General features: G+C 47.9%; 1 protein-coding gene across 2 annotated transcripts; it reads right to left on the bottom strand.

The window, feature by feature from the left end:
- Nucleotides 1–50: 50 nt before the first annotated feature.
- Nucleotides 51–25,376, bottom strand: dop1a (DOP1 leucine zipper like protein A). 2 transcript variants are annotated; one of them, XM_080006005.1, is made up of 37 exons: nucleotides 25,217–25,376; nucleotides 23,245–23,426; nucleotides 22,990–23,160; nucleotides 22,463–22,652; nucleotides 21,526–21,624; nucleotides 21,316–21,415; nucleotides 20,414–20,523; nucleotides 19,503–19,617; nucleotides 18,766–18,886; nucleotides 18,114–18,233; nucleotides 17,831–17,948; nucleotides 17,242–17,271; nucleotides 16,130–16,360; nucleotides 14,137–14,635; nucleotides 13,735–14,015; nucleotides 13,402–13,554; nucleotides 13,139–13,239; nucleotides 12,557–12,822; nucleotides 9,439–11,572; nucleotides 8,798–8,909; nucleotides 8,267–8,449; nucleotides 8,035–8,160; nucleotides 7,767–7,901; nucleotides 7,584–7,639; nucleotides 7,385–7,489; nucleotides 7,138–7,204; nucleotides 6,691–6,835; nucleotides 5,185–5,264; nucleotides 4,688–4,797; nucleotides 3,767–3,916; nucleotides 3,604–3,665; nucleotides 2,432–2,584; nucleotides 2,209–2,345; nucleotides 1,964–2,019; nucleotides 1,664–1,828; nucleotides 1,323–1,452; nucleotides 51–814 (listed from the first exon to the last, which is right to left on the bottom strand). In XM_080006005.1, exons 1-37 carry the CDS (start codon nucleotides 25,352–25,354, stop codon nucleotides 506–508), a joined length of 7,440 nt encoding a protein of 2,479 aa, XP_079862131.1. In that variant the 5' UTR covers nucleotides 25,355–25,376; the 3' UTR covers nucleotides 51–505. The 2 variants fall into 2 exon arrangements, with proteins under 2 accessions (XP_079862131.1, XP_079862130.1); XM_080006004.1 differs by lacking the exon at nucleotides 17,242–17,271.
- Nucleotides 25,377–27,417: the final 2,041 nt, after the last annotated feature.

The following is a 27,417-nucleotide window of genomic DNA, read 5'->3' as shown; positions in this document are numbered from 1 at the left end:
ATCACTAAGTATTACACACGGTCACCACTCAAGCATTTGCAATAAGCCCCTAATTTTAAAGTCTTTATTTTAATAAGTCACATCGATATGGAATGGCACAGCATCTTTACAATGAACCCACATTAAAATGTTAAAGTCAGTCATCAAAGCTTCTCCATATAAACAAATAATTAAAATGAAATAGAATCGCTTTCAAAAAGTAAAATCATTTTTAGAAATACAAAAAACAAAAAACGTACAAACTCGACTTTGTTATTATAATTTTTTTTTCTCCTTAATTTCCCTGTTGGTAAAGCCTTATCCTCGCGCGCACACACACACACACACACACACACACACACACACACACACACACACACACACACACACACACACACACACACACACACACACACACACACACACACACACACACACACAGGCTGAGGTGTTTCACTAGTGCTGAACTATTTACCCCCCCCCAACACACACGGATAAACTGCAGAGTCCCTCCTTCCTCACGCGCTCACGTCTTGATGAGACCCTCCAGGAAGTCCTTCTCCACCATCTCCTCAATGTTCTGCCGCGCCCGGCTCCAGAACACCTTCTGGCTCTCCAGCTTGTGGCCGTCCTTGGGTCCCGGGAAGGGCCCGTTCCTGGCGCCGTGGCTGTAGGCGCTGCCAGAGCGGCTGCTTGCCTTGCTGTTGAACACCTGGCTGAGCAGGTTGAAGAAGGGCAGGAGCTGCTCCATGCTGCGGATCATATTGAGGGTGAGCAGCAGGTGCCCGGGCTCCCAGGACAGCGTGCGGCTGGAGATGTCCTCCTCTGGGTTTTTCTGCGGCACGGAAGAAAACACAGGGTTCGTTGTGGCATTACAAAATTATATTGAAGACTTTCAAGTACTTTTTCCCCCATTTATAATACATTTTCAATGTGATCTTTATTAATAAAAATATAATATCTTAATGACATTGTCTATACATATATATATATATTTATTTTGAATAACACAACTATGATTGTGTTCTTTTTCAAGCACTTTTCACTTGAGCAATTTTCAAGGTGTTCCAATACTTAAATTTCTGAGGATTGAATTCAAGCAATTCAAGGACCCCGAGAAGCTAGTGGGAACCGTGAAAGGAGATCTACTCAACGACCAGAATGAAAAATCAGCAAAAAAACATCTAAATGTAAGTCTTCATTCCACTCCATTAACCCTTCTTAATCTCTCATTACAAATGCTGGACAAAGTCAAATTCTAGTTGCATTTATTTTCATTTTAAACACTCAATACTGCCTTTTTGACATATATCTTGTCGAAGACGTGCTACGGGATCCGGTACCTTGGCCCGTTTCCTCAGGAGTTTGACCAGCCGGACGACGTAGGGCTTGAACTCCCTCTGGTGGGTCCCCTGGCGTCGGACCTCTAAGCCGGAATCATCTGACGCCTCTGGAATGAAAGCCCAGCGGTACCTTCGATGGAAAGCAAGCACATTTCAAAAAAAAAAGTAAGCGTGATTTTTGCTGAAAGGCATTGTTTTTGTTCTTGATATACATTTGTAAATGAAAATATATTTATTGAATGAAAATCCAAATTCACTCCTAGAGGCTCATCTGCATGACTCTAGAACCATTTGGTCATTATCATAGAATAGTTTGGCATTTTGGTTGTTTGGGTACTGACATCTGGAACTGCGGCAGGCTCTCGGAGGGCAGGGCCAGCGCCAGGTCCAGCAGCTTACAGGCCGACAGGTAGAGGTTGAGCCAGCGCTGGCTGTTGTAGGAGGTGGAGAAGCCGTTGCCTCCAGAGTAGGTGGTCTCTAGCCCCGCAACGGACGGCCCCGACGTTCTACCATGAAAAAAAACACAGACGTTTTTTCCACAGAGAGCACAAATCGGGGCTTTTCGTTGGGCAGACCAAGCCGTCCTGGCTCAATGGACAGAATGAGGTCATCGCTAGATTTCTGCCTAGGTCGGCTGTTACCTCGATATGTCCTCATCCGCTGTTAGTTCCTGCTCCATCAGGAGGAAAACCTGCACCTGCGGGCCATGAAGAGAACAGGAAACCGTTTGTTATTATCACTATGATGAATAAATCGATTATCTATTATGAGGTCTGGAAGATAAGCAAGCCTGCCTCCTCATGTGTGAAACAGAGAAAAAGGGACATAGGGAGCCGGAGAGATGAGAACAGATAAGAGAGAGAGGGACAGGGGGACACAGGCTCACCAGCTCGGTGATCATGGTGGGCCACAGGGAGGTGAGGTGCTGGGGAGACATGCGCAGCAGAAGTACCCTGAAGAACAGGAACACCTGAGCGTGAAGGATGGGCACTTGAGGCAGACGGAGGCTCTCCACCAGACGCTCTAAACACAGAGAGAAAGAGAGAGAGATTAATGGCAAGTGTGACCTTACATGCATACAGTAGGGCTGAAGTTGAGTGTGTGTGTACCCTGTATGTCTGGCAGGTATTTCTGATACTGGTCCACCTCGCTGCTGTAGATGGTGAAGGCCAGTCGTTTGAGCAGCATGGCCCTCTGCTCGAGCTCCGCGTCCCTATTGGTGAACAGGCTCAGGGAGCTGCTCTGGGCGACGGCCACACGGGCTGGAGGGACAAAACCAGACACATAACTACTTTGGGTGTAGACCTGCATGACAATTCTATCATTGTCATTCATTATAAGTTTGGTGATTTGTAATTTTGAGATAAATAAACCGTGTGGACTCCACTGACCCGCCACTGTAGTTATTAAACAAGTGAATTATTTACACCGCTGCAAATTGATTGATGTATTGCCCCGTAACATGTGACAAATGTAATAGTTCTGAGTTGAATGCATCCTAAAAATCGGGCATGTGACGTAATGACGCCGCCGCCCTCCTCCTATGGTATGGAACCGTTCAGTAGGCCCCCTACGGTTTAAGCTCTATTTTGCCGCGAGAAGTCTGTTTTTTTCAACCGTGCGCGGCAATGCAGCTTTTTCCATAGAAACACGAGATAAAACCACAGAGAAATTATTTTTGCAACCCCCTGGGATGGCTGTGTCCATCTTTATTATGAAATTCTCTTGAGCGATTCTTTTGAACGGCTCTTTTGTTTGAATGAAGGGGACCGAGTCTCGCAGGGTGATGAGCTGTTCTATTTTTTGTGAAGTTTTACAGTATTATGTTGTATTGTGTTGTTCGTTTAAGTTGCCGTCTCCTACAACCGGCAAATGGTTCCCCCTCCATGTAAGAGATAGCCTATGCCCCTCCCTCGCCGGGAGGCACCCTGGCTGGAAAGAAACGCACCCGCTGTCACATCAAGTTCACAAAGCGAAGGCTCACGCGCACTGGTCTGACTGTGAGGTTTGATTTTACTATGCGCTACACAGAGCATCACACTAGTTATTTGCGGCAGACTTCTACAAAAACATTGTTTACACCTTTTAACTTTTTTTTATTTCCTTAAATATAAAGATACTGAAACCGTAACGTTACCGTGGCCCAAAACTGTGACACATATCGAACCGTGAGCCCACTGTACCGTCGCATCCCTAGTAGAGGTGTCCGCTAAATGGTCTCTGACGGCGCACAGCGGTGTTATTAACGATCTAACTCTGAGAGGAGTTTTTAACAGCTTACTCATGAGGTCCCGGAATGTGGTCTTATCGTGGGTCATCAAGTGGTCGATGATGGCTCTCCAACTGAAAAACAGCATGGGAATGAAGGCAAAGTGGGACTCACAGAGGAAACAGAGACTCTGACACACTCTGACACACTCACACACTCACACACTCCGACTCACTGGCTGACGCAGGAAGAGTCCATCTGGAAGAAGGTGTGGTCCATGAAGAGATCAAAGGCCTCTTTCTTCCAGGCACGCCGGGTGTACTGGTACCCGCTCAGGCTGCTCAGCAGCTGGATACAAGCGCGGTAACTGGGGGCGTTGTGGGCACTGCCGGGGGTGGGGGGGAGGTACATACAAATAGATACACATAAAACCACTGACAGGTGAAGTGAATAACATTGCTCATCTCGTTCCAATGGCCCCTTTCAAGGGGTGGGATATATTGGGCAGCAAGTGAACAGTCAGTTGTTGAAGCTGATGTGTTGGAAGCAGGAAAATGGGCAAGCGTAAGGATCTGAGCAACTTTGACAAGGGACAAATGGTAATGGCTAGACAGCTGGGCTCTCTTGAACAGGCGACAGGGTCATGGGCGCCCAAGGGCTCATTGATGCACGTGGGAAGCCAAGTCTAGCCCGTCTGGTTCGATCCCACAGAAGAGCTACTGTAGCACAAATTGCTGAAAAGTTTATGCTGCTATGATAGAAAGGTGTCAGAACACACAGTGCATCACAGCTTGCTGAGTATGGGGCTATGTAGCCGCAGACCGGTCAGAGTGGCCATGCTGACCCTGGTTCACCGTCGATGGCACAACGGGCACGTGAGCGTCCGAACTGGACATGCAATGGAAGAAGGTGGCCTGGTCTGAGGAATCACGTTTTCTTCTCCATCGCCTTTTCACTGTCTAAAACAAAACTCACTCTCAAAATTGAAAGCGGTTTCACATTGAGCGTACTTTATAAAGATTATTTTTCTATTTTAGATGCTTTTTCACAAGTATTTTATTTAAATTATAATTGATTTGAAAAAAAATAAATAAAAAATAGCGGCATTGACCCATATAATACACAATACATATCATAAAAGGGTGTTGTTCCGTACCTGTGGTTGCGGAGGTAGGGCACGACGTAGTGCATGATATTGACAAGCAGTGGGATCACCCGCTCCTTCTCATCGCTGTAGAACACCATGTCCAGGAGGTGAGCCAGAACCTGACACAAACAACACCCATAACTCACCTTGGTTTATCCATCAAGGCATTGACTGGAGAATAATAAACCGGATGGAAAAGCACTGCGAAAACAACGCAGTGCTGCAAAAGCTCCGATACGCTGCCTTGAATGTGTCCATTCATTTAAATGCCGCAAACAACCTTAAGCTTAAGCAGCCAATGTTGAATCGATGCAGCGGAAGCAAATTCAATTTTACAGCTGTTTACGGCACGGCGCTAAAAGCGACGGATTGATAGATTGGTATTTTAATAATGATGGAACCGGCATCGACGCTCCAGTCGTAAATCAGCCGCGGGAAGCCGAGTGGGAGAATCAGAGCGGAGGATTATACAAGACGCTGTACACGTACAGACGCACGGGTGTTACCTCGGCCAGCAGTGTGAGAGCATGGACGCTGTACACTGATGGAGTAGAGCTGGAGGCCTCCACCACTGTGAGCATGAGATCTAAAAGGACACACACACACACACACACACACACACACACACACACACACACACACACACACACACACACACACACACACACACACACACACACACACACACACACACACACACACACACACACACACACACACACCGTTAGTGCAGGGCAATGCTGGAGACTGAGGGGCAAATTCACAACAGGATTGTGCAGCTTTTGCGGCTGCTAAACCGGCGCAAACAAAACAAAAACCAAGCGTCTCATTCACAAAGCACCTGCCAACGGTGAAACACGCTGCCAAGCACGTTAGTGTCTCAGTGCGCCGGTGCTATTTACACATATTTAAATTTGGTATTATTCATGCATTTGGTGCAAAATCGACCCCTTTCTATGCAAATGAGCCTCGTTGCAAATAACATCCAATTCACAAACACTAATTTCACTAACCACGTGTGGTTAGTGAAATTATTAGCGTCTGCAGAGAGCTGGCGGTAACCGTGCGAGACAAAAGGGTCTCCCCGTTATGCATCTGATTGCGTCGGACAATTGCCCTCATTTACTTTTCCACATGGATAATAACTATCACACGCCGCAAAACAAGGACAGCACAACTTTACGGGCGTGACGGCACAGATAGCAGGCACAAACTGATGCGCAATTCCTGGTGCTATTAGTGGCCGCAATCCATTCTTTGTAAATTTGCTCCTGAGGCTGCTTTTTTTTTTTGTTATTTTGAAAAAAAGTTTACTCGAACCAAATGCTATGGGAATGCTTTCCAAAGAAATCAGCTGAATGATGAATTTGATAAAGTTGAATTGAATATATATATTTTTTTGAATGACTGCATTTTGATATTTTTATCTCTGTATTTGGATGTATTTTTGAACACTAAACTTTGAACTTCAACTTTGATTTGTTGATTTGATTAATGACTAATATGAATCTAATAACGACGGCCATTATCATGACACGTTATCAGGCCTTATCATTAATTAGAGTGGTGTTAATTAAGTGGCGCTGGCGATAGTTTTGTAATTGCATGTCAGGGCTACATTCTTCTCAAAATTCAAAATTTAGCGCTACAGCTCGGTTCAGTTTGGGTTCAGACAAAATGTTGTCAGGTGGAGGGTGTGGTCGGCTTCCCATGTCAACCCAATCCAAGCTCTGGAGGAGGGTAGTAGCAGCACAACATGCTGTCATGCTGAGACATGCAACATGTTCAGCATATCCCCATAGTGCAGGCACATTCTCATACTTTGGACCAAAAAGACCTTGATCTCAAACCCCTTTGGTGCATTCATTAGATGTCAATGTCTGCGCCACACAAATGAACAGCCCAAATAGCGAAGAAAAGTTCATCATCTGCATCAACATCATGGTCCCCTATCAACCAATCCATAGAGAAACGTAAAAGGTCAAAAGGAACTTAAATGTATGGACACGGACCTTCGACATCGGCCTCCAGGTTGGTTCCATCCACAACTATCTGAGGGGAGGCCTTGACCTCCAGGTTCCTCCTCAGCCAGGTGGTCTGCTCCAGAGAGGAGCCGGCAATGGTCCCGATGGCCTCCACCACTTTGTGGGTCACATCCTGTATAAGAAGAACAACAACAGGGAAAACATTGAGGTGGTTTGTTTCCTACAGTTTGCACTTTGGTTCAATCCTGGAGAGAAATTCATTGGTAACATATCATTGTAATGAGAAGGGTTGAGAAGATATTTTCATGTGTTGTGTTTAAATAATAAAATACAAAATGAGCCATGAGATAATTTCACCATTTCAATGGGTGAAGAGTTGCCTGGATTATTTTCAATTTTTTTGGCATAATTTGGAAAGGCCCAAAACAATTTGACACTTTTTACTGGGTTGGGGCAGCGAAGCCGGCTACTTGCCTGCAGCTCCCGCTGGTCCTTCTTGCTGTCCAGGTTGGGGTTCTTCAAGATGAACTCATTCAGAACCCTGGAGGAAGAGAACGACCGAGGAGACAGCAGCATCGCCGGATTAGAAATTGTAGCCTCAGGTCTCCTGAGACTTGACTAATCATATCTACTCGTTAATTAAATGCAACCCTCGATGTTGAGGTCACGGGCGTCAAACAGTGGAGATGAGGCAAATCCCGGGAGGTGGTATGATACCCACCCTAGTATAAGGAACTGTCCGGGGGCGGGGAGTCCTAACTGTACAGAGTCCTTGAGCAGCGCCAGCAGCGACGGCCAGCTGTCGACTAAACCGGAAACAGGGATCCTGGGACGAAACGAGAGGACCGTTAAATATGTTCGGATTCGAGCTCAGGGGCTTCTCTAAAGGCTGGACGGTTTAAAAAGCGGCATGAACTCACCTCTGGACATAGGCGTAGAAGAACTGCAGCATGCAGACTTCCAGAGACAGGTGCTTCTGGGGGCAAAACCGCACAGCGGGGGACGGTGAGAACAGAAACAATGACCGTGGCCAGGAAGCCGTCGCGGTCTCACTTCTAATTTGGTAACACCACATGACTGAGAAAGGATTGAGGGACACTAACCTTTTCCTTTGCGATGGCAGGCGGCTGCTTCAGGACTTCCTTGACCGTCTGCATGACCGTCTCGGTCCTCATGGCGCTTACCGACCGCACCAGCTCCACCAGGAGCAGCTGCTCCTCGCTGGCCGCGGGAATCACCTGCTCGAAACACAAAGACGGTGGAACTCAGAGCAAGGAAGCCAACGGATCGCAATCATTTTTCAAGCCGTAATCAGCTGCAGGATACAGGTGACACCGGTACATCGGCCGATATAGAAATGATCACACTCACCTTGTTCCTCACGGGAGCCTTCACCTGTTTCCTCTCGTTCCAGACGTAGGCGATGGCGGCCATGAAGTGAGCACCGTGGTTCAAGGAGATTGGGCCCAGCAGGTCCAGGATCTGCTGTCGGAGGTTCTGGGAGGGTTCAGGGTTCATTTCATAACGGTCACAATAACGTATTCGGGAAGGGTAAAAAAAACAAAAAAAAACTGTAACTGGCTCCAAAACGCGTGATCAATACCTTGGTAGGGCCGAGGTTGATGTTGGAGGTGGAGCAGGCGGAGGCGGCAGCGGGCTTGTCGGAGCTGTCGGCCTGGTGGAGCACGCTCCACAGCAGTGTGACGGAGGACATAATGGTGTGTAGGATGGACAGGATGCCAGAACGCGCCTCGGCCAAGTGCTTCTGGTCCACGCTCGCTTGCAGCTGAGGGAAGAGAAACAAGCTCAGCATAGTTTTGGGATAGAAATACAGTGCCATGCAGAAAAATGTTGTACAAAAATGGATACAAATATTGCAAATATTACTTCTTAAGTCTAAAAACAAAGATAAGCAACGTTATAAGTTATCAGAAATAGTAATCACAAATAAATTGTAGCAGTAACAGTCTGACACAAACGGAAAGAGTATGTTAGAACACGCTTCTGACGTTATCAACATGCAACTTTGATTGACACAAACAAGAACATATTTGATGCAGATGTCAGAATTTTATTTTATTTTATTTATTTATTTATTAATTTATTTTTAATTTGTGGTGTGAAGCGCCCCCACCTGGTGGTACTGGGAAGTTGGATCTAACAGGCAGTAGTGGATGATGGCCGTCACCCCCTCCAGCACAGTCAGAATCAGGTCAGGAGGGATGCAGAGCGCCATCCCCAGGGGTCTGCAGCCACAACAGAGGAAACGCCGCTCAATCATCACTAAAAACACATCTACTTCAACACTGGGTTTAAAAACAGAAAAGCAATTCGTAGTAGATTTGTGAGAAATTCACACTTAATTTATACACACAATTCCACTTAATATTTTCATAATAGGAAACAAAATATAATAGTTGATACCAATTATCTTTTCATAATTTAGTGTGTATTTTTAAAAGATGTATAACTAGGTTATTCACTAATACACTAATAGGGTAAAAAAAAATAATTCAATAAATAAAAGACAAAAAACGCCTTGATGTTTTCACTTGATGTTCAATGCGCCCCCTTCCAAAGACAACTTGGCTACCAGGTCATTACAGTTTTACAGCCCTGATCTAGATAGACAATTTTATTATTGTTTCTCTGTGATGGGTTGAATACATTGAAAATACGATGTAAGAGAGATGTATGAGCAGTACAGTCAAATGTCTACTCCCCAGAGGCCCGCTCCAGACAGCGGACATTTTGATCTGATTTCATTGACGGTACCTGGTGTCTGTGACGCCCGTCTCGTAGCGATACTGTTGGAGGAGGTTGTCCAGGTTTCTGCAGAGCTGCAGGGTGACGGAGGCCACCACCCTTCTCAGCACCTTCCCCATGTAGGGCAGTGTGGCCGTGATCAGCCCAATCCACTGCGGGTGCATCTTGCAGGCGTGGTGCTGATGCAGCGCCCTGATCACTGCGCAGACGAACATGCCCTGCGCCGTGAGGGGCTGCCCGTGGAGGTACTGCAGCGACGTCATCGGCTGCTGAGGGTTCACGTGCTCCACCTCTCCGTCCATGATCTCGAACCCGCCTCCGGCCGCGTTCACCAGCCCCCCCGCCCCTGCCCCACCTCCCGCGGGCCCCCCCTCCCCTCCCTCCTCCACTGGCACCAGAACCCGGTGCTCCAGCACCACAAGGCTCTGCAGTAGCCGGAGCAACTGGGACTGGACGGCGCTGCAGCCATCGATCTGGTCCTCCGACAGGTTGATGATGCTGTCCTCCGACAGGCCCTCCTCGACAGCAGAGACGTTAGCCCCTGCCACCCGCTGCTCGTGGCACTTCTGGGCGCTGAAGATAGAGGAGAGCAGGCAGTGGAGCACCACCTTCTGGACTTTGCACTTGGACAGCACGTCACTGATGAAGCTGGCGAAGCCCTTGGCCGAGCCGCCCGTGACTTTGGCCAACTCGCAGAAGAGGAGGGTGAGGACCTCCACGCTGGTCAGCTGCATGGCTCGGTTGCCTGCCAGGTCCTGGGCCCCGGTGCTCACGTGGGCGGAGTAATAGCTTCGCAGGAAGTAGAGGCAGAGGGAGATGATGATCTCGAGGTACATGGCGCTCCGGAACGAGTGCGAGTGCGAGTCCTGGGGGATGGGGCAGTAGAAGTCCTTACCCATAACGGAGACCCGGTGGCGCGCCAGGAGGTTCTGGAGCAGGGACAACTGCGGTGTGTAGGTGTTGTTGATGCTGGTGGTGGATATGGCGCTGACGAACCCCGAGGGAGCGGCTCTTAGCATGGCCGCTACGGCCGACAAGGCGTGGAGGGCCCGCGATGAGTCGTACAGCTGGAGGTAGAGCAGGACATGCTGGTACAGAGGGTGGATGTTGAACTGCGGTGGGGTGGAGGAGGATCTGTGCCCCGAGGAGACACTGACGCCCCCGACGGTCATGACAGCGCCCCCGCAAGGCGAGTCGGTGTCGCTCTCGATCTCGGACACCTCCCCCTCGCCACAGCTGTACCAGTTCTCCAGATCCAGGCTATCGCCAAAGAAAATGCTGGGCGGCCGGGCCTTGTCCGCCTGGATGGTGGCCTTCCGCAGCCTCTCTTCCTCCTTTCTCTTGGACTTCTTGGTCTTGGGCTTGGCCCCCAGGGATTTGTCGGCTAGCCTCTCCATTATTTTGCCCTTCAGACTGAGCTGGGTGCTGCTGTGGCTGCGTTTTCGCGCCTGGAGGTCCTCCACCTGCAGGGTGTGGTCGGGGGTGGCCGGGCAAGAGCCGTCCGGTAACGTGACGATGGACGGGGATGAGCTGTGTCGTGTGATACCCTCCCTGTGCTGCTCCTCTGCAAACATATCGGCCGTCGTGACCGACAGGAACTCCAGCGTCCCTCCTGCCAGCATCTCTGGGAGTGTTTGGTGGTGCAAGCCGCAGTGAGGCCCCAGGTCAAGGCGAGGGCCCGTGGAGGTGTCGGAGGACGTGCTGTCTGAGTCGGTCTGTGGCCAGGCTTCGGGCAGGGAGGAGCTTTCAGGAGCCACCTCCTCTGCTAAAGTCACAACCCTCTCTATCAGCTCCAGCAGAACAAGGGACACAGCCTCCTCTATAGACTCCTCATCCGCCACTGACCCGGGCTGCTGGCCGGAGCCAGTAACCGTGCTGTTTGTGCCGTCTGGCTCCTCAAAGCTGCCGTTGTCAACGGTGGAGGTTTGGGAGTCGCTGGAGTCGGAGCTCTGGGGCTCCCCCTGCTGGTCAGCTGACGGATATTCACCAGCCAGCTGCAGGTTCTCACTGCTCATGCTGAGGACAGACAGGCTGTCGCTCAGGGGGTTGACGGTCAGACAGAAGGGCTCCATGTCACCCAGCGGCAGCCCTCGAAGCTGCTCATGGCCCGGCCTGAGACCCTCCCCTTGCATTTGGTTGAAATCTGAGATGAGGAAAAAGACAATACTCATTTTTTGTTTAAACTGTCCAAGCTGGTTTTCACAGCAAGATTTCTTTATTGCAATCATCATAGGGAGATTTACACTATATATATATATATATATATACACACACACATATATACAGACACACACACACACACACATATATATACACACACATACATACATACATATACATTACAAAATCTAATTCCAAATGCCATGTAAAACGATTCTGCTGCAGTTTAGTTCAACTATAATTAAAAAATCGACTCAATATTCATTCGCCATACCATGAGAAAATCACCATATGATGATCTTAATTTCATTATATAATATAAATATATTTATATTTTTTGTGTTTTCTCTTTCCTCCCAATAGCATTCCACTGATTTTCATAATAGTCATAATAATAATCATAATATAATAATTATAAATATAGCTTCAGACACAAATACACGGGGGCCAAAGATATAAAATATCAATGAAACAGATCCACAGACATCTACCAGGTAAGAAAGTACATAAATATGCATGTAAACACAAATTGTAATCTCGAACCACTACAGAGCGATGGAGTCTACACCACACACTGAACACGGTCCGAATGTACATTCTGAACCAGAACCTGTGCATTTATAGTATATAGTATGATGACGTCATAAAGCCACTTACTGTAAATCTCATCTTGTTCATTTTGTTTACAAACAGTGGAGATACTTTTCGCCCGGTTGGACATATTTTGGCGAATTAATTCATTGGGCAGAGTCTGTGATTTAGTTGGTTTTTCAATAATTTCTGCTCCATATGTCGACTGATATTGATGAAACTTTAACCACGAGAGCTTTGTGATGTACCGGTTCAAACAAGACGTCACCGTGTTCGCAGCTTCTGCCGTTCTTCTGTTTCAAATAGTTTCGATTTTAGAATTCAGAGAGTTTTCCCTGTGGGCTGGACCCCTAATAATAACAACAAAGCTCAGTACCTGAGAATCCGGAATCCCTGTTGTAGATGGTATCGGGGGGCTCCTGTTCGGGCGGGGGGTTGGGGAAGGCCTGGGCCCAGTGGCGCTGGGCTTGGACTCTCTGGATAGAGACCCGGTGGGTCTTGGGGTGGAGGAGTAGGAGGAGGAGCGGCTCCAAGACCCGGGCGATGTCGTGCCTCTGCAGGACCTGGTTCAGCCAAGCCCGGCCCACGGCGTTGGCCGACGGGTCCCAATAACTCAGGCTGTCCAGCATGATGAAAAGAGACCTGCGAGTGCAGAGGAAGGGGACGGAAAGGGAGTGTGGGAGGAGGAGAGGGAATGAGAAAAAAAGGAATGAGGACAGGGAATGAAGTCAGGAAATTATAGAAAATTTATAGCACCATCGGGGGAAAAAAAAAATAATAATAAAAAAAAAAATATATATATATATATATATATATATATATATATATATATATATATATATATGAGATTTTTATTTCTATTTTTTTAATCATATGCCAGAACTCCATAAATAGACATTAAGACACTAAGAAAAACACATTTTTCCATTCAGGAGCATCAGAGTGAAAGCAGAACAACCTGTCAAAAGTGCGGCTGAAAGGGGAAGACTTGGTGATGTTCAGATCTCTTGTTAGATGCCACAGCACAGAGAACTTCACATGGGCCTCCAATCGAATTCTCTGAAGATGAAATACAGCGGGTGATGAAAAAACTGCACACACGCATATATTTTAAAACGTGTGTTTTATGCAATGCAAGATCCATAGAGACAACAAGAATGTCTATGGTTGGTTATTCGTGTGCCTGTGTATTTCTTAAGCGGCTGAATGCCTTCTGCCAACCTTGTCCCTGTGCATGAGCTGCTGGCTGATGACGTCCTCACAGATGCTGGAGGAGGGCACCAGGTTGTGGAGCTGGTAGAAGAGCTCCACGCTACGTTGGTGATGCTGCGGCGTCCCTTCGCCCAACTGGCCCCAAAGGATCAGAGCCACATTCTGACAGAGGCGGGAGGGAGCGAGGTTAGAATAGAGATCCATCACCAGAGATCTACCACTGATCCAGGGTGAAAGATGATGATTGGCCCCATTTTATTGAAGAATTAACCCTGCTCTCGTGGGTTTTGAAGAGCGGGCAAAACCCTGAACCCAAACACTACACCATACTTGGCTCTTTACCTTAAAGAAGTCTGTCTTGTCGGCCATGTACTTGAGTATTCCCTGAGTGAGGGGCGGGCGGATCACGACGGCCACGCGGCCCTGGCTGGGGCTCATGGGCTGAGCGGCATCGGAGCCCCCGCCACCGGAGGAGACGTTCTCGGGGGCGACCACAGACTTGGTGAGGCCCACCAGATCCATGAGGAGTGAGATGGCCACACCCTGTAGGCTGAAGTCGCTGGCCAGACGGCAGGCGTCCATCAGCGTCTGCAGCCACACCGCCGGACACACCTGCTCATTGTCTGGAGTGGATGGGAGAGACGGAGGGGGAGGAGTGTATACACAAAAAATGACATTTCTAGCTCTTCATACCAAATCGCTCTACCTTGCGCTAATGTCATTTCTCCTTCTTTCCACACTCACCATTTTGCTCTTCGTGGGATGGAGAGGACTTGAGGTTTCCCTCGGCGATGTACACGGGGAAGCTGGAGCATTCCAGGAAGAGCTGGCAGGCTGCGGTAAAGGCCGGAACCAATTCTTTCTGCAATAACTCAGACATGGAACCCTCCTGAACTGGGACCCCCGCCCGCACCACCACCTCACCCCTCTCGCACCGCTCCCCGGACTCTCCTCCCACCCGCCCGGGAACGATATACAGGGTGATCAGGCGTGAGAGAAAGTACTGGAAGTGCTCCAGGCAGCACTGCATGACGGGCTTGGTCTGGGGCGGGCCGGAGGAGCGGCGGCAGGTCTTGAGGGCGGGTTGCGTGTGGGGCGAGGCGCGCTCAGACTCCTCGGAGCCGTCCGCCTGGTACTGGACAAAGTCCGTGAAGCCGCTCTCCGAGGATCGGCTGCTGGCCGGCTTCTCCCCGTCCTCAAAGACCTCTCCGGCACCAGGGAGCCCCAGAGTGGAGGGCTGAGCCTGTGAGAGGAAAGATGTCGCGGAAAAAAAAGAAACTGAAAAATTACAAGGAAGATTACAAAGAGATTTAAAGTCAATATACAGTACATTCCCAAGGGATATATATCCATCACAAGTAGTTATAATAAACAGAGAAAAGAGGTCCTTACCACACACACACACACACACACACACACACACACACACACACACACACACACACACACACACACACACACACACACACACACACACACACACACACACACACACACACACACACACACACACACACACACCGAGGGTGGAGCACAGCTGTGGGCTGGAACCTGAGGTACATCCAGCTGTACACCAGGCCAGCTGCCTGTTAGAGACAGACTGCTCGACTCCCCACAATGCTTTGTCGCAGACAGCACTTGGGCGCCTGAGGGCCATCCCAGAATGCACTTCAGCTGAGGTGCTGTACACGTATTTGAGCTTGGACTCAGATGGTGAAGCGCAGTCTTTAAATGGACCTTAGGGGTAATGGGGGGGAGACGGTGTGGGATATTGCGTTCAATGGATGTCAGAGGGTGGGGGTCTCTCACTCCAATGGATAAAGCCCACCCTTGGGGCACCATGGGTTACTCCGTTCCTTTTCTCCTCAGAGAGAGAGGGGGGGGGCTCAGGTGTTGCTTAACCATCTTGCATATCACCCCTTGTTCTCTTTCTGGACTCTCAGGGGCCTCCTCCACTCCATCCCTCCATCCCTCTGTCTCCAGTCATCCGCTGACTGAACTTTTGACTACGCCTCACTGCGCTCTGAAAACACTTAAAACGGCCAGGTAGTGGGACAGGGACCGGGTGGAGCGCGGGGCCTAGACATACATACTCTGAACAAATCTTCAAATGCCTTGTGTCCAGGGAGATGGGCGTGGGGCCATCCAGCCAAATGCAACACAGAGCGCAGGTTGGTCCAGGGACCCAGGGACACCATCCAAGCCGAAAATGGTGCACTTTTTGAGCAGTAATTTGTTGGGGGAAGTGGGCCAAGCTGGGTCTTGACACTGCTGGGCCTACAACAGAGGGTGTGTGCACTCCTAAAAAAATGATCCCTGATGATCACAGTCATAGGCTGAATTATCAGCTGGCATAGTTTGGTGTATAAAGTCGGAGGTTGGTGCATTATGTTCATGCTTGTGAACGTTTCATACATGAGCCTGGCTCGAGACAAGATGAAAACCACATAACCGATGCTGCCCAGAAAGGTGAGCCAAAGTGTTTGATGGCCTCGTTTATTTTATGTTGTTGAAGCTCCCCTTGGATACACGAGCCAGCTGCGTAGGAAGCTCCGGCTGCTCATTGGCCGCACATTGGGGCTCACGCACTCAAGAGGAAATATCTCAAAGTGACGTCTGGTTATCAAACACAACGACAACATTAAAAAAAAAAAAAAAAAAGTTCTCCAAGTCTTACAAGCACATACAAACCCTTCTCTTTTTGGCTTAAAACTCTTCTCCGCCCTTTGTCCCTTACCATAACTGAGGAGCCGCTGGCAGAGCTGGGGAGGCCCTGGGTCTGGGGGCCCGAGGTCAGGGACAGGGGGGACACAAGCGGCGGCTGCACCTTGCTGAGGATCTTAGAGCAGAGGCGCAGGCAGTGGGTGAGCTCCCCGAGGCCCAGGGACGGCAGGTGGGTGGTGAGCGCAGCCACCATGCGCAGGAGCAGCTGGGGAAGATGCTCCGTCTGGATCTCTATGTAGGTTTCCTGGATGGACAGTGGGAAGCAGAGGTGAAGCCTCGAGGTATGTCAACAGCAATGGCCACAAAGCCTGACAACTTGTATAAGAGATAAGAAGGGTGCATAATATTTGCACAATCCTCCACTTGGGAGCGCTCCCCATACTATAACCACACTAGCAACCACACTGCATTAAGCCACAGTGATTGCCTTTTAACTTACATTTATGCTGTGTATAGAATCACACTTTTTAATATTCTGTTTATTTTCATATATTTGTGTTTCTTTTTTGTTATGCAGACTGTTTTATGCTAATAGTCCAGGCAGCAATGCACCAATCCTTACCACGACAAATTCCTTGTATGTGGAAATGTACTTGGCCAAATAAACAGATTCCAATTCAGAGGAAATAAGTTGTTGCCTTTACCTTATAGACGTCACCGGTACTCCAAAAAAACAACTTAATGTCGTTTCTATCTAACATCACTTGACAACACTTCTAGGCACTTTCTTTTGAATTTTAAGACGGACAAACGTGTTTTGAGAACATAAAATGACATGAAAAAAAAAAAGAGGGGAGATAAGATGGGCAAATGAAGAAAATAAGTATCAAACGAGGACATTTTAAGACATCCATATTTCTTTAAAATATGCGAGCAATGCGAGGAAAGGAAAATACTGCATGCACGCTGAATGAACAGAGCAGAGATTTCATTTCCTCCAGAGTCACACCAAACAGCCCCGCTAGAGTTAAAGAACAACAGCCGAAGAGAAACGATGCCTCAAATTGAGTGTGTGGAACGGAGAAATGGTTCTGGGGGATGTTGGCGTCGACTTTGTGGGAAAATGCGATCCGAGCCCGAGTGAAGCAGGATGAGGTGAAGAGGCAGGAAAGAGCAGTACTTTACCTGGCAGATTACCCTCATGCTTCTAGTGGGCTTCAAGGAGAGAGAGCAGAGAGAGTGAGCACACAGCAGCGAGCGGAGCAAAGGACACACACACACACACACACACACACACACACACACACACACACACACACACACACACACACACACACACACACACACACACACACACACACACACAGTGTGTGTGTGTGTGTGAGGGAGGGGGGGTGTGAGGGATTTTCAAACGGTTCGGATTCAAAATACTTCCAAGACTTTGGCAAAAACCGGAGGCATTTCTGAACCTGTTGAGGCATTGCAGGCACAAACACAGGTAGAGAAGAGAGTGGAAAACACACACACGCAAGCACGCACGCACGCAGAGGGGTCACAGTATCCCAAGATTGTATCCAGAAACAGTGTTCTGGGACAATTCTGGAAACTCATCCAAACATGGTTCGAGTCTCTGTGATTGTGCTACGTTGGCGAACAGGGGGCGTGTGAGCAAGGTAGAAGGTCAAGAGAGAGACAGACGGATCGAAAGTAAGACCGGGTAATATACTAAAGCCTGATAGAAAGAGGTACAGAACGAGGTGTGTGTGTGTCTCACCAGGGAAACTATGTCCAGCAGGAAGTCAACCAGCTGACAGAACTCCACCAGCGACAGCGCCGGAGAGTCGATGCTGCCAGCGTGGCGCGGGGGGCGCTCACCATCGCTCACCGTCCTCCTGCGAGGGCAAGAACCACTTTTCATCACAGTTTTTCGCCGATGACGACAACACACACACACACACACACACACACACACACACACACACACACACACACACACACACACACACACACACACACACACACACACACACACACACACACACACACACTTTACAAACCTGCAGCACTCCTCAAACCAGCGAGCGATGTAGTCCCACATGTAGTACGGCTCGAAGGAGTTGAACAGCAGGTTGGCCGTTTTAATCAACTCCGCCGTCTTTTTGTTTTCTCTGAGTTTACTGTGAAGTCATCAGCATGTGTTAGCACGACAACTCAGCAGGCGGTATCAAAATACAGTCTGAGGTAGGGCTGGGTGATATAGGATGGAAAGATAGATGGAAGGATAGTGTGATCGAAAAATAGCCAATATTCATTTTTTCTTTTTTTTTTTGAAGCTCACACGACCACATTCTCGTCCTGTCGGGCTTCATTATGTCGTTTCAGCTCGCAAAAGCTTCCTTTGTTTCCACAGAAACATTTCCACTGCCAAGTGCATACGTTTTGAAACATCCACAGGAACCCTCCTTTTCCTTCTCAGTTGCTGCTTATCTACTGCAGACACTATTCCCCTGTCCCTCTGAAACTAAGGCTACGTTCACACCGCAGGCCAGTGTCGCAAATCCCATTTTTTGCTCATATGTGACTCAGATCTGGGTTTTTTTCATGACAGTGTGTACAGCACAAATCATGACAATAATAATCAACATCTTTGTCAATATGGAACATCCCTGGTCTGAGGAAGCTAAAAGGCAGATGCTAGACCTACAGTACCTGCTGAGATGTGTATGGTCCTTGCTGAAAGGATTCTGGTTTTGGAGGTCCAACTCTGTCCGGCACTGGGTGTATAGGGTGCGGAACACCTCAATCAGGACGTCCTCTAGGATGGCTGGACCTGGACGGACCACACACACACACACACACACACACACACACACACACACACACACACACACACACACACACACACACACACACACACACACACACACACACACACACACACACACACACACACACACACACACAGATTTAAATAACTTTCAGTGCGTGGTCAAAGCATCAATTCTCAAAATGCTGAAAAGATTTGTTCCATTTGTCCTGTACACAAGATAAGTCAAGAATCTGTCACATGGATATAATTGCAATGCATGGATTTTTTTTGTTTTGTTTTGTGCATCACCTATTCAAACTGTGAGAGCACCCCCCCCCCTCCTTTCATTATTTGTTTTCATTATTATTATTGTTATTATTTCATTATTTGTTTATACCTTTCTGTACCCGTTAGTCTGGGCGAACGGGGAATAAAAGCCACAAATTAATGTGACCGCTCGACCTGGACCATAAACCACGTTAGTTTGTATATGACACATTTTTAATTTGTGTTTTTTGGGAGTCGAATCCTTGAAATCCTAGGTAGGGTGGCTGAGCAAAAAAACAAAAAACAAAAAAAACAAAAACAAATGTTGGAATACCACTACTCTATTGCACACAGGGTCAGTGGGGGTCACCTAATTCGGGCTTGTCCAGCAGACTGATGAGGATGCGGAACGGCTTGATGTCGTGCATCAGGACGCTCTCCTCTTCGCCGCCGCGGGCCTTCCCTTGCAGGATGCCTACCATCGCCTGGAAAACAAATAAGATTCACACAAAGAAAGATACCGATCGGTTATTTTACCGATTAAAATAACATTTAGAAAATGTTTTGAGTGGCAGCATATGGATTCCATCCACACCCCCACCACCCTGTTCCTCCCGCTGTGTGTGTGTGTGTGTGTGTGTGTGTGTGTGTGTGTTCTGTGTTTCACGCTTCGTCTGCCAGATGATGAGCTGCTACCCAGAAACAGACGCTCCCTGTAACACCCACACACTCCCCCATTGTTGGAGACGCAACAAGTGGCTCACCAGATGGCAGACACATACTGTATATACATATATATACACATATACACACACACACACACACAAACACACAATATACATAGTCAAAAACAAAATCCCTCGCAGTTGGTCTCTCCACCCCCCTCATGTCAATCCCTGGAGCACCAGAGCACATCACACGCCAGAGTCCTCGAGGTGCAGCTGGGGACTTGCACAGAGGGGTACCCCTAGGTGTGTGTGTGTGTGTGTGTGTGTGTGTGTGTGTGTGTGTGTGTGTGTGTGTGTGTGTGTGTGTGTGTGTGTGTGTGTGTGTGTGTGTGTGTGTGTACCCAGCCGAGCCGCAGATATGGTGCACAGCTTCAAAGGATGGACCACTGGGACAGGCAGGACATTTCTGACAAATTTAGGACCACCCCAATCACCTTTCCTCTTGAGCCCTCCGATTTGGACTTTTTACAGTAACCATTCTCCTGCTTTTTAGGGCCAATTTCCTACATGAGAGCAGTGATCTGGATGGAAGCGGTTGTATGACGCTCTCTACCTGGACCAGCATGTCCTTAGAGTAGGTGTTGAAGTAGTGGCTGGCGTGCTCCTCTGGGTTGCTCTGCCGCGTGCTGCGCGGTCCTGTACGCACGCCATTGTTGTCAAAGCCTGGGAAGGTGACAGACACACACACACACACACACACACAGACTTATTATTATGACTGATGTGGCCGACTAATGGTGTGCTGTGGTAGGTCTCGCCGGGGAGTGAAGCCGGTTCTGCGATCTGACGGGTTCTTGCAAGAATGAGAGGTGGGAGCTAGAGGTCTTGAGAGGTCAGGAAATGGGTACCAAACCTTATTGGACCCTATAGGCTCATCGTCATGCACAAAGCCGAATAATTTTACACTTGATCAGCTAATTATGCCTCATGACACACAGACCTGGGACCCGAGGCAATAGAATGGCACTCCACCCGAACCCAATTGGTCTTGGGTAGTCGGGTTCCAACAGACCAGTGAAGACCTCTAGTAGGAGCCCAGCGCAGTGCAATAGTGTGTGTGTGTGTGTGTGTGTGTATACAGTATGTGTGTATGTAGAAAGAGAAACGTTTTAATTATAATTCTAAACATCCTCAGCCACACCAAAAACTTACCAGTTTTTTTGTGTGTGTGTGGGAGGGGGGAGAGGGGGTTAATCCAGAGCGAGTTGCAAATGAGAGAAGACAAAGTAAGACCATGACACACACACACACACAGCTGTAGAACATGAAAAATTAACAAAAAAAAAACACTAAAAAAAACAACTATAAAGGAAGTCACTTGTCACACACGTTATCTCAATAAGACAGTATAATGCCAAGGCAAACAAAGCAAAAGTCCAATTCGTTTATGAATGCAAATCAAGTACTGGATAGGACATGTGTTTGTGTGTGCACGTGCACATGTGTGCGTCGCACCCAGCAGCCAGGCGTAGAGCCTACGATTCAGAGACATGTCTCTCCTCAGGACTACATGCAGCGCTGCCGACAGGATGCGGATCATGTCCGGCCTCGTCGCCTGGAAAGCAGAAACCAGAGCACACGCATGACCATTCTACTTCACACACACACACTCACACACTCACACACTCACACACTCACACACTCACACACTCACACACTCCTGACCTGGCTCATGTGGAAGGGGAAGCAGAAGAGGATCAGGTCCAGGGTGCACCGCTGCACCAGCACGCTGGAGTCCTGGACGGAGGTACTGACCGCCTCCACCTGCGGCGGATTGAACGTGAACAATTTTCTCAAGTCACAGGAAAGATGAAAAACTTTCCGCCCCCCCTCTTCCCACAGCACAGAGGTAAAGCTGATACATGATAGAATGACAAAGACAGTGATGGTATTCAAAGGGCTTAGAGATACACAACATGGCCAAAAGTATGTGGACACACACATTTCATTTCAGAATCACCGGCATTAATATGGAGACAGTCTCCTCCACCACCAAACTTTACAGTTGGCACTAGGCATTCAGGAAGGTAGCGTTCTCCTGGCATCCGCCAAACCCAGATCGGTCCAGCAGACTGCCAGATGGCAAAGCGTGATTCATTACTCCAGAGAATGCGTTTCCAACTGCTCCAGAGTCCGGTCGCGGCGTGCTTCACACTACTCTAGCTGACGCTTGGTGTTGTGCATAGTGACCTCACGCTTGTGTGCAGCTGGTCGGCCATAGAAACACGGTTTATGAAGCACACAACGAACAGTCCTTCTGCTGACGTTGCTCCCAGAGGCAGTATGGCACTCGGCGGTGAGCGTTGCAACAGAGGACGGGCGATTTTTACTCTGCTGAGCTGGCCAAACCCAGCAATTAGAAGGGGTGTCCACATTCTTTTGGCTGTGTAAGACTGCTGGATGTATTTTGTTCAGGATATATCAGCTTTGGCCTCGTCTCATCGCTCCACTGCTCAAACACCTCGCAGGCGAATGCAAAAAAACGGCCAAGCAGTCAGGAACACGTTATGCCCCCCCCGGGGTGGATTTCGGAGGCATGTGATGCATCTTTCAACTTAAAAACATGCAAACGTGTCCTTCATACTGTTTGTGGGCCGCGTACCATGAGCTCGATGTCGCTGCCCATGACGTAGAGCTGGTCCTCCATGGAGAGCTTGCGGTTGAGGTGCAGGAGGACAAAGGAGATGCCGGGGAGACGCACGGCGGGGCTGGTCAGGATGCTGCCCCACAGCGAGCTGTAGAAGGCCGACTGCTCCACCGCCGCGGCCACCTTCTCCAGCAGGGTGTTGGTTCTGGGGAAGGGGGGACGGACGGGACAGAGTTTCTACAACTACCCCTGCTGCTGTACCTCTTTTGTTAATCATCGCTTTTCTGTAATCAAAATAAAATATTCTGGGAAGAAAACATTGAGTTCCAGAGAAACATCTATAAGGGAGGATTGGAAGCTGTAAACCACAAATAAGGGTGGAGTCAGGTTTGACTCATTGTTTGTCATACTTCAGGAGGGCTGGGTTGCAATACCGAACAAATACAGGACGTTGTATAAAAGGAATTAATCACACATGCTGATAGCATTTTCTATTATATTCTGTAAACTTTTTTTTGAACTTTCATCCCCGCTCGTAATACCTGTCGTAGTACTCAGAGCCCTCTTCCAGACCAGGCAGCACGCCGGTCAGTAAGCCCTGCAGACCGGGCTTCAGGGTCTTCCCCAGAGGCAGGTAGTAGGTCTCGTACAGACCAAGCAGGACAGGCTTCACTGACATGGCCGCGTTGGAGAGCAAAGGGAAAAGGCCGGCGCTACAGAGACAGAAGGGGGGGAAATTAAATGACTTAAGAAGCTGATAGGACTTATAATTAAAAGCAGTAGTAGCATGATAATACCTATAGAGAAAGAGGTCCTTAGCCAGCCTCTTGGGGCCGATGATCTTGAAGATGATCTCGTAGGTCTCCAACGCCTTGCGGTGGACCCCGCTGGGCAGGGCCGGGTGCAGGCATTGGGCAAGACGCTTCCCTATGGTCAGCTTCTTGGGAACAACCTGGTACTTTGCATTGTTCTGCAATACCTGACGCACAATGCACAAAACATGTATATTAGGCATAGACCATGTGCCTTTTATGCATTTGCAGACCTGCCAACCTTCAGAAAATATTTTGAGTACCACAATAGTGTGAAAGGGAGTCTCTTTGGGGCGTTTGAGTTACTGCAGCTAAATAACTCCATCGGTTATTCATACCGTAGCCGCCTGATAACAACGCTCATCACATTATATGTCAGCTACTACAGCTAACTATATACAGTATAATATATAATCTAATAAGGATATACCCCTTGAAATGCATCATCTCATTAAGTAAAAAAACATGTTAACATGCTAACCCTAACTCTAACCAATTCGAAGTCTGACCTGCAGATTACGATTCCCGATCTGCGGTACGTTGATGACAAATACATCTCGTGATCTGAACACACTGACGTGATAAGACAGCTGCACATATTCTACTGTACTGTCTGTACTATCGCTGCAATTTTCAGTTACCACAATAGTGAGATTGCAGATTTTGACACAGTTTATTATTGTTCACTATTTACTATGGAACAATAATAGAACATGACAGTATCCCTGAGTTCAAAAAAAAAAAAAAAAAAAAAAGAGTAACTTTTCATCACAAGCTGAACTCTGCTGTGACAGCGGTAGATACGCAGTCTGCACAATGTTAGAATATTGTCGGGCGATAAATAAATAATTGATCTAATCTTTTTCGTTTACCTTGGAGTACCTCCAAACAGCCGACATTTTCTTTATTTTGCTCTCTAATTAAATCATCAGCTACACAACTATGTCACATTACATTGGTATCCTATTTGAGATTCGGAGCATTTTTACGAGTACAGTTCATGAGAACAGTATCGGTGTGTAAACCTGACCGGCACATAATATGAAAGCATAGCTGACACTGATCAGCGGGTGAAAACCGACTAAATTCCAGTCGACGGCCGATCGGTGCATCTCACGTTTTATATGTTAGCATTACAGTCGCATTTTTGTGCTTTATTATAACTCTCCCACTTCCCATTTTACCTCAGCAATGCAGCGTTACACCTCGTGGATAATAAATTACTGCTGCGCTCAGTGGATATTGAGTGAGAGGAGAGGGAGGGCTTACAGAACCACAGGTCGTAGCATCTGGTCCAATACGAGGAATGTAGTTTAAATAGACAATAAATGTACGGTATTGTTTGGTACTGATTGCCGTCATTAAATTCCAATTACACACACACTTTTTTTTTTTGCGTAGTTTCAGCTGGCATTTCATACTTGCGTATTTTCACTATAAATTGTGTAGTTGGTACACAAACTGTGTGCAGGTTGGCAGGTCTGCATGTTTTTTGAATGACATCCAAAATAAAAGTCTACCATCTTTTTTGTTTTAGTCCATTGGTTCTCAACTGGTAGGTCCCGACCCAAAACTGGCCCACAGGTCCATTTCGAGTGGACAATAGGCTTTAGGTTTCATTTTCCTGTTATCATTTGTCTTCTTTGCATTTTATTGCCATCTAGATAAAACAGCATTTTGGCAACACAGGAAATTTGTTGGCCCTCACTGCATGTTTTGTGTTGATATAATTTTGTGAAATGCATTATAATGGCTCAAATGTGTGCCAACAATGTTGGCACAAATATGGATGCTAGAGCAAGTCCAGTGGAGAACCACTAACCCAAAACCCAAATTCCAGTCCCTCGGTGCATGAAAACGTGTTGGTCCTGATCGAAGCATTAAAACAAAACTCTAAGTGCTCAAAAGTTGATGCTGCAACACTCTCCGTTGTGTGCAACTGAAGGGGTGTGCTTACCTTGTTGAGTTTGCCCAAGGCAGAGATGAGGTCTGCCCACTCACTGGAGTACTCAAAGTTCTTAAGGGCCTTGTCCACGGCTGCCACATAGTTCCTGTACTTGGAGTCACTGAGAAGCTCCACTTCCTCCGCATTCATTCTCCTGGATGTCGATTCTGCTACTGTGCCACGCCAGGCTCACATACACACATCACACCTACATTTAAAGGGAACACAAGGCCATAGGAAGGGACGTAGTGAGAGACGGAAGAACGGTTGGATGAAAACAGGTTGTGGCTGATAAACATATGCAGATGTAATGCAGATGAGAAATCAGTCAAAATAGTGCAAGTGCACAGCCTGCCAGCCAGCAAGAGTTCCTTACTCGATCCATATAAATAAGGGGGCCGGACGCTGGCTGGAGCAAGTCCATGCGCAATTGGATGATGTCAGCCGTGGTGAATCATTGAATTACTTCCCCAGCAATAAGGAATTTACCGACAGAGAGCAGCCTTGTGCAACATGCAGTCATGTGTTGATAATGATTACAGTGCATGACTGTAATGACAGCCACACATTTGGCTTTTATTTCAAAGTTCATTACTTTGCCGATTCTGTGGCATTTAATGGATCATGGATCCATTTTATCGTTCAAAAACGCATGTCTGAGAATCTTGGGTTAATGATTGTATTTGTATTGTATTGTATTGTATTGTATTGTAGTTCCCCTGGTGGCACCTCAAAATGCAATACACACCGTTGAGAGGTTCATAATCGTGCTCTATGACAGAACGCCTGCAATGCACCAATGTAAACACTGTACGACATAGACATTTTGAGAGAAAAACAACAACAATGTGTGCTGTGAGCTTATAGTATCCAAGGGGAGAATTCTGACTTTGAAGTGCCCGTGCATCTTCTGATTTGTTGTCGTTTTTTTGCTTTTCTCAGATTCAAAGCCTCATTTTCCTGAGAGAGAAAAAAGGGAGGGGGGGGGGGGGTAAGTTAGTGTCTGAGATGTTCTTACATGTGATCTAACCAGCCCGCCCGGAACACTTACTTAAACATGCACAAAGTTACGCCTAAAGCCATGACGGGCTTCACGGGACAGTCGCGGTTCTATTGACAAAGTTGTCTTTGTTTAGAAAGTTAACTGCGGTTTGTTGTTCATTGTTGACATTTGGCTTATTATTATTTTTATTTTTTTGCTTTTGTCGTGTCAACTCTTGGTACCAAGGCCAGTAACACAAGTATTTTTTTTTTTTTTTTTTTAAGGCAGGAAAAAAATAAAATAAAAAATGAAAGTCATAATCAAGATTAGAGATGAAGACGTCATGAAACATGGCCGATCATAGGACTTCGCATGTGCCTTCTTATTATGTTGTATTATATGAAAGGCTGTAATATGATAACGCAACGTAATGTATGGCATTGTATTGCCACACCTGACACCGCCGCGGGGCGGGGATGGTGTTGTTGATGTTGTTATTATTATGGGATAGCAGAACAGCCAACTTTCAGCTGGGTTAGCTGGTGGTGGGGGGGGGGGGGGGTTGTCTCCAGATAGCAAACAACACCTGACATCACCGCTGCGGGCGGGCGGGCGGACGTCGGGACCTCACCGTTTTGGGGTACCGCTCCAACACAGTCACGTATCCATGTGCGCGGTGCGACCAACCGATCGATTCGATCCGATGCGATGCGTTGCGTTGCGTGACGCCGAGCGGCACTGTCTCCAGGTGGGTGCAGGTGGTGGCTGTGATGCTTGGGGGGGGGGGGGGGGGCCGGCTCGGCTCGGACGTCCTCAAAGCCCTGTGGCGCCTGTGTTTGTCGTCGGGGCGGAAGATACGGTCACGGTCACGGTCACGCTCGGTACATCCTACATATCCTCGGCGGCGCGGGTGTTCCCTCCTCCCTCCTCGCTCGTCGAGACGCCGACCGCGGCCCCCGGCAGCGCGTACGGCCCCGCACGGCACAGGCAGCAGGGATAGAGCGCACAGCTGACGGCGCCCCACAATGCACCGCGGTTTTTTTTTGTCGCACTCGAATACGTTTCCTGCTGCGTTCACGTCACATGGGAATTACGTGCATTCAAAACGCTTTGGAACCGTTCGCGAAAGTGTGCGTTCACGGGTCGACCTCGGTTGAATGCGCCGTACGCTTTAACTTGCTTTAGCTATTAATGAGAACTTTTATTGTTATTATTTTTTTTTATAGTTAAC

Source organism: Zeus faber, assembly GCF_960531495.2.
Source record: "Zeus faber genome assembly, chromosome: 8".
In the NCBI taxonomy this organism is placed as follows: domain Eukaryota; kingdom Metazoa; phylum Chordata; class Actinopteri; order Zeiformes; family Zeidae; genus Zeus; species Zeus faber.
The sequence above is the reverse complement of the archived record's forward strand: the minus strand, read 5'-3'. Positions and strand labels throughout refer to the sequence as shown.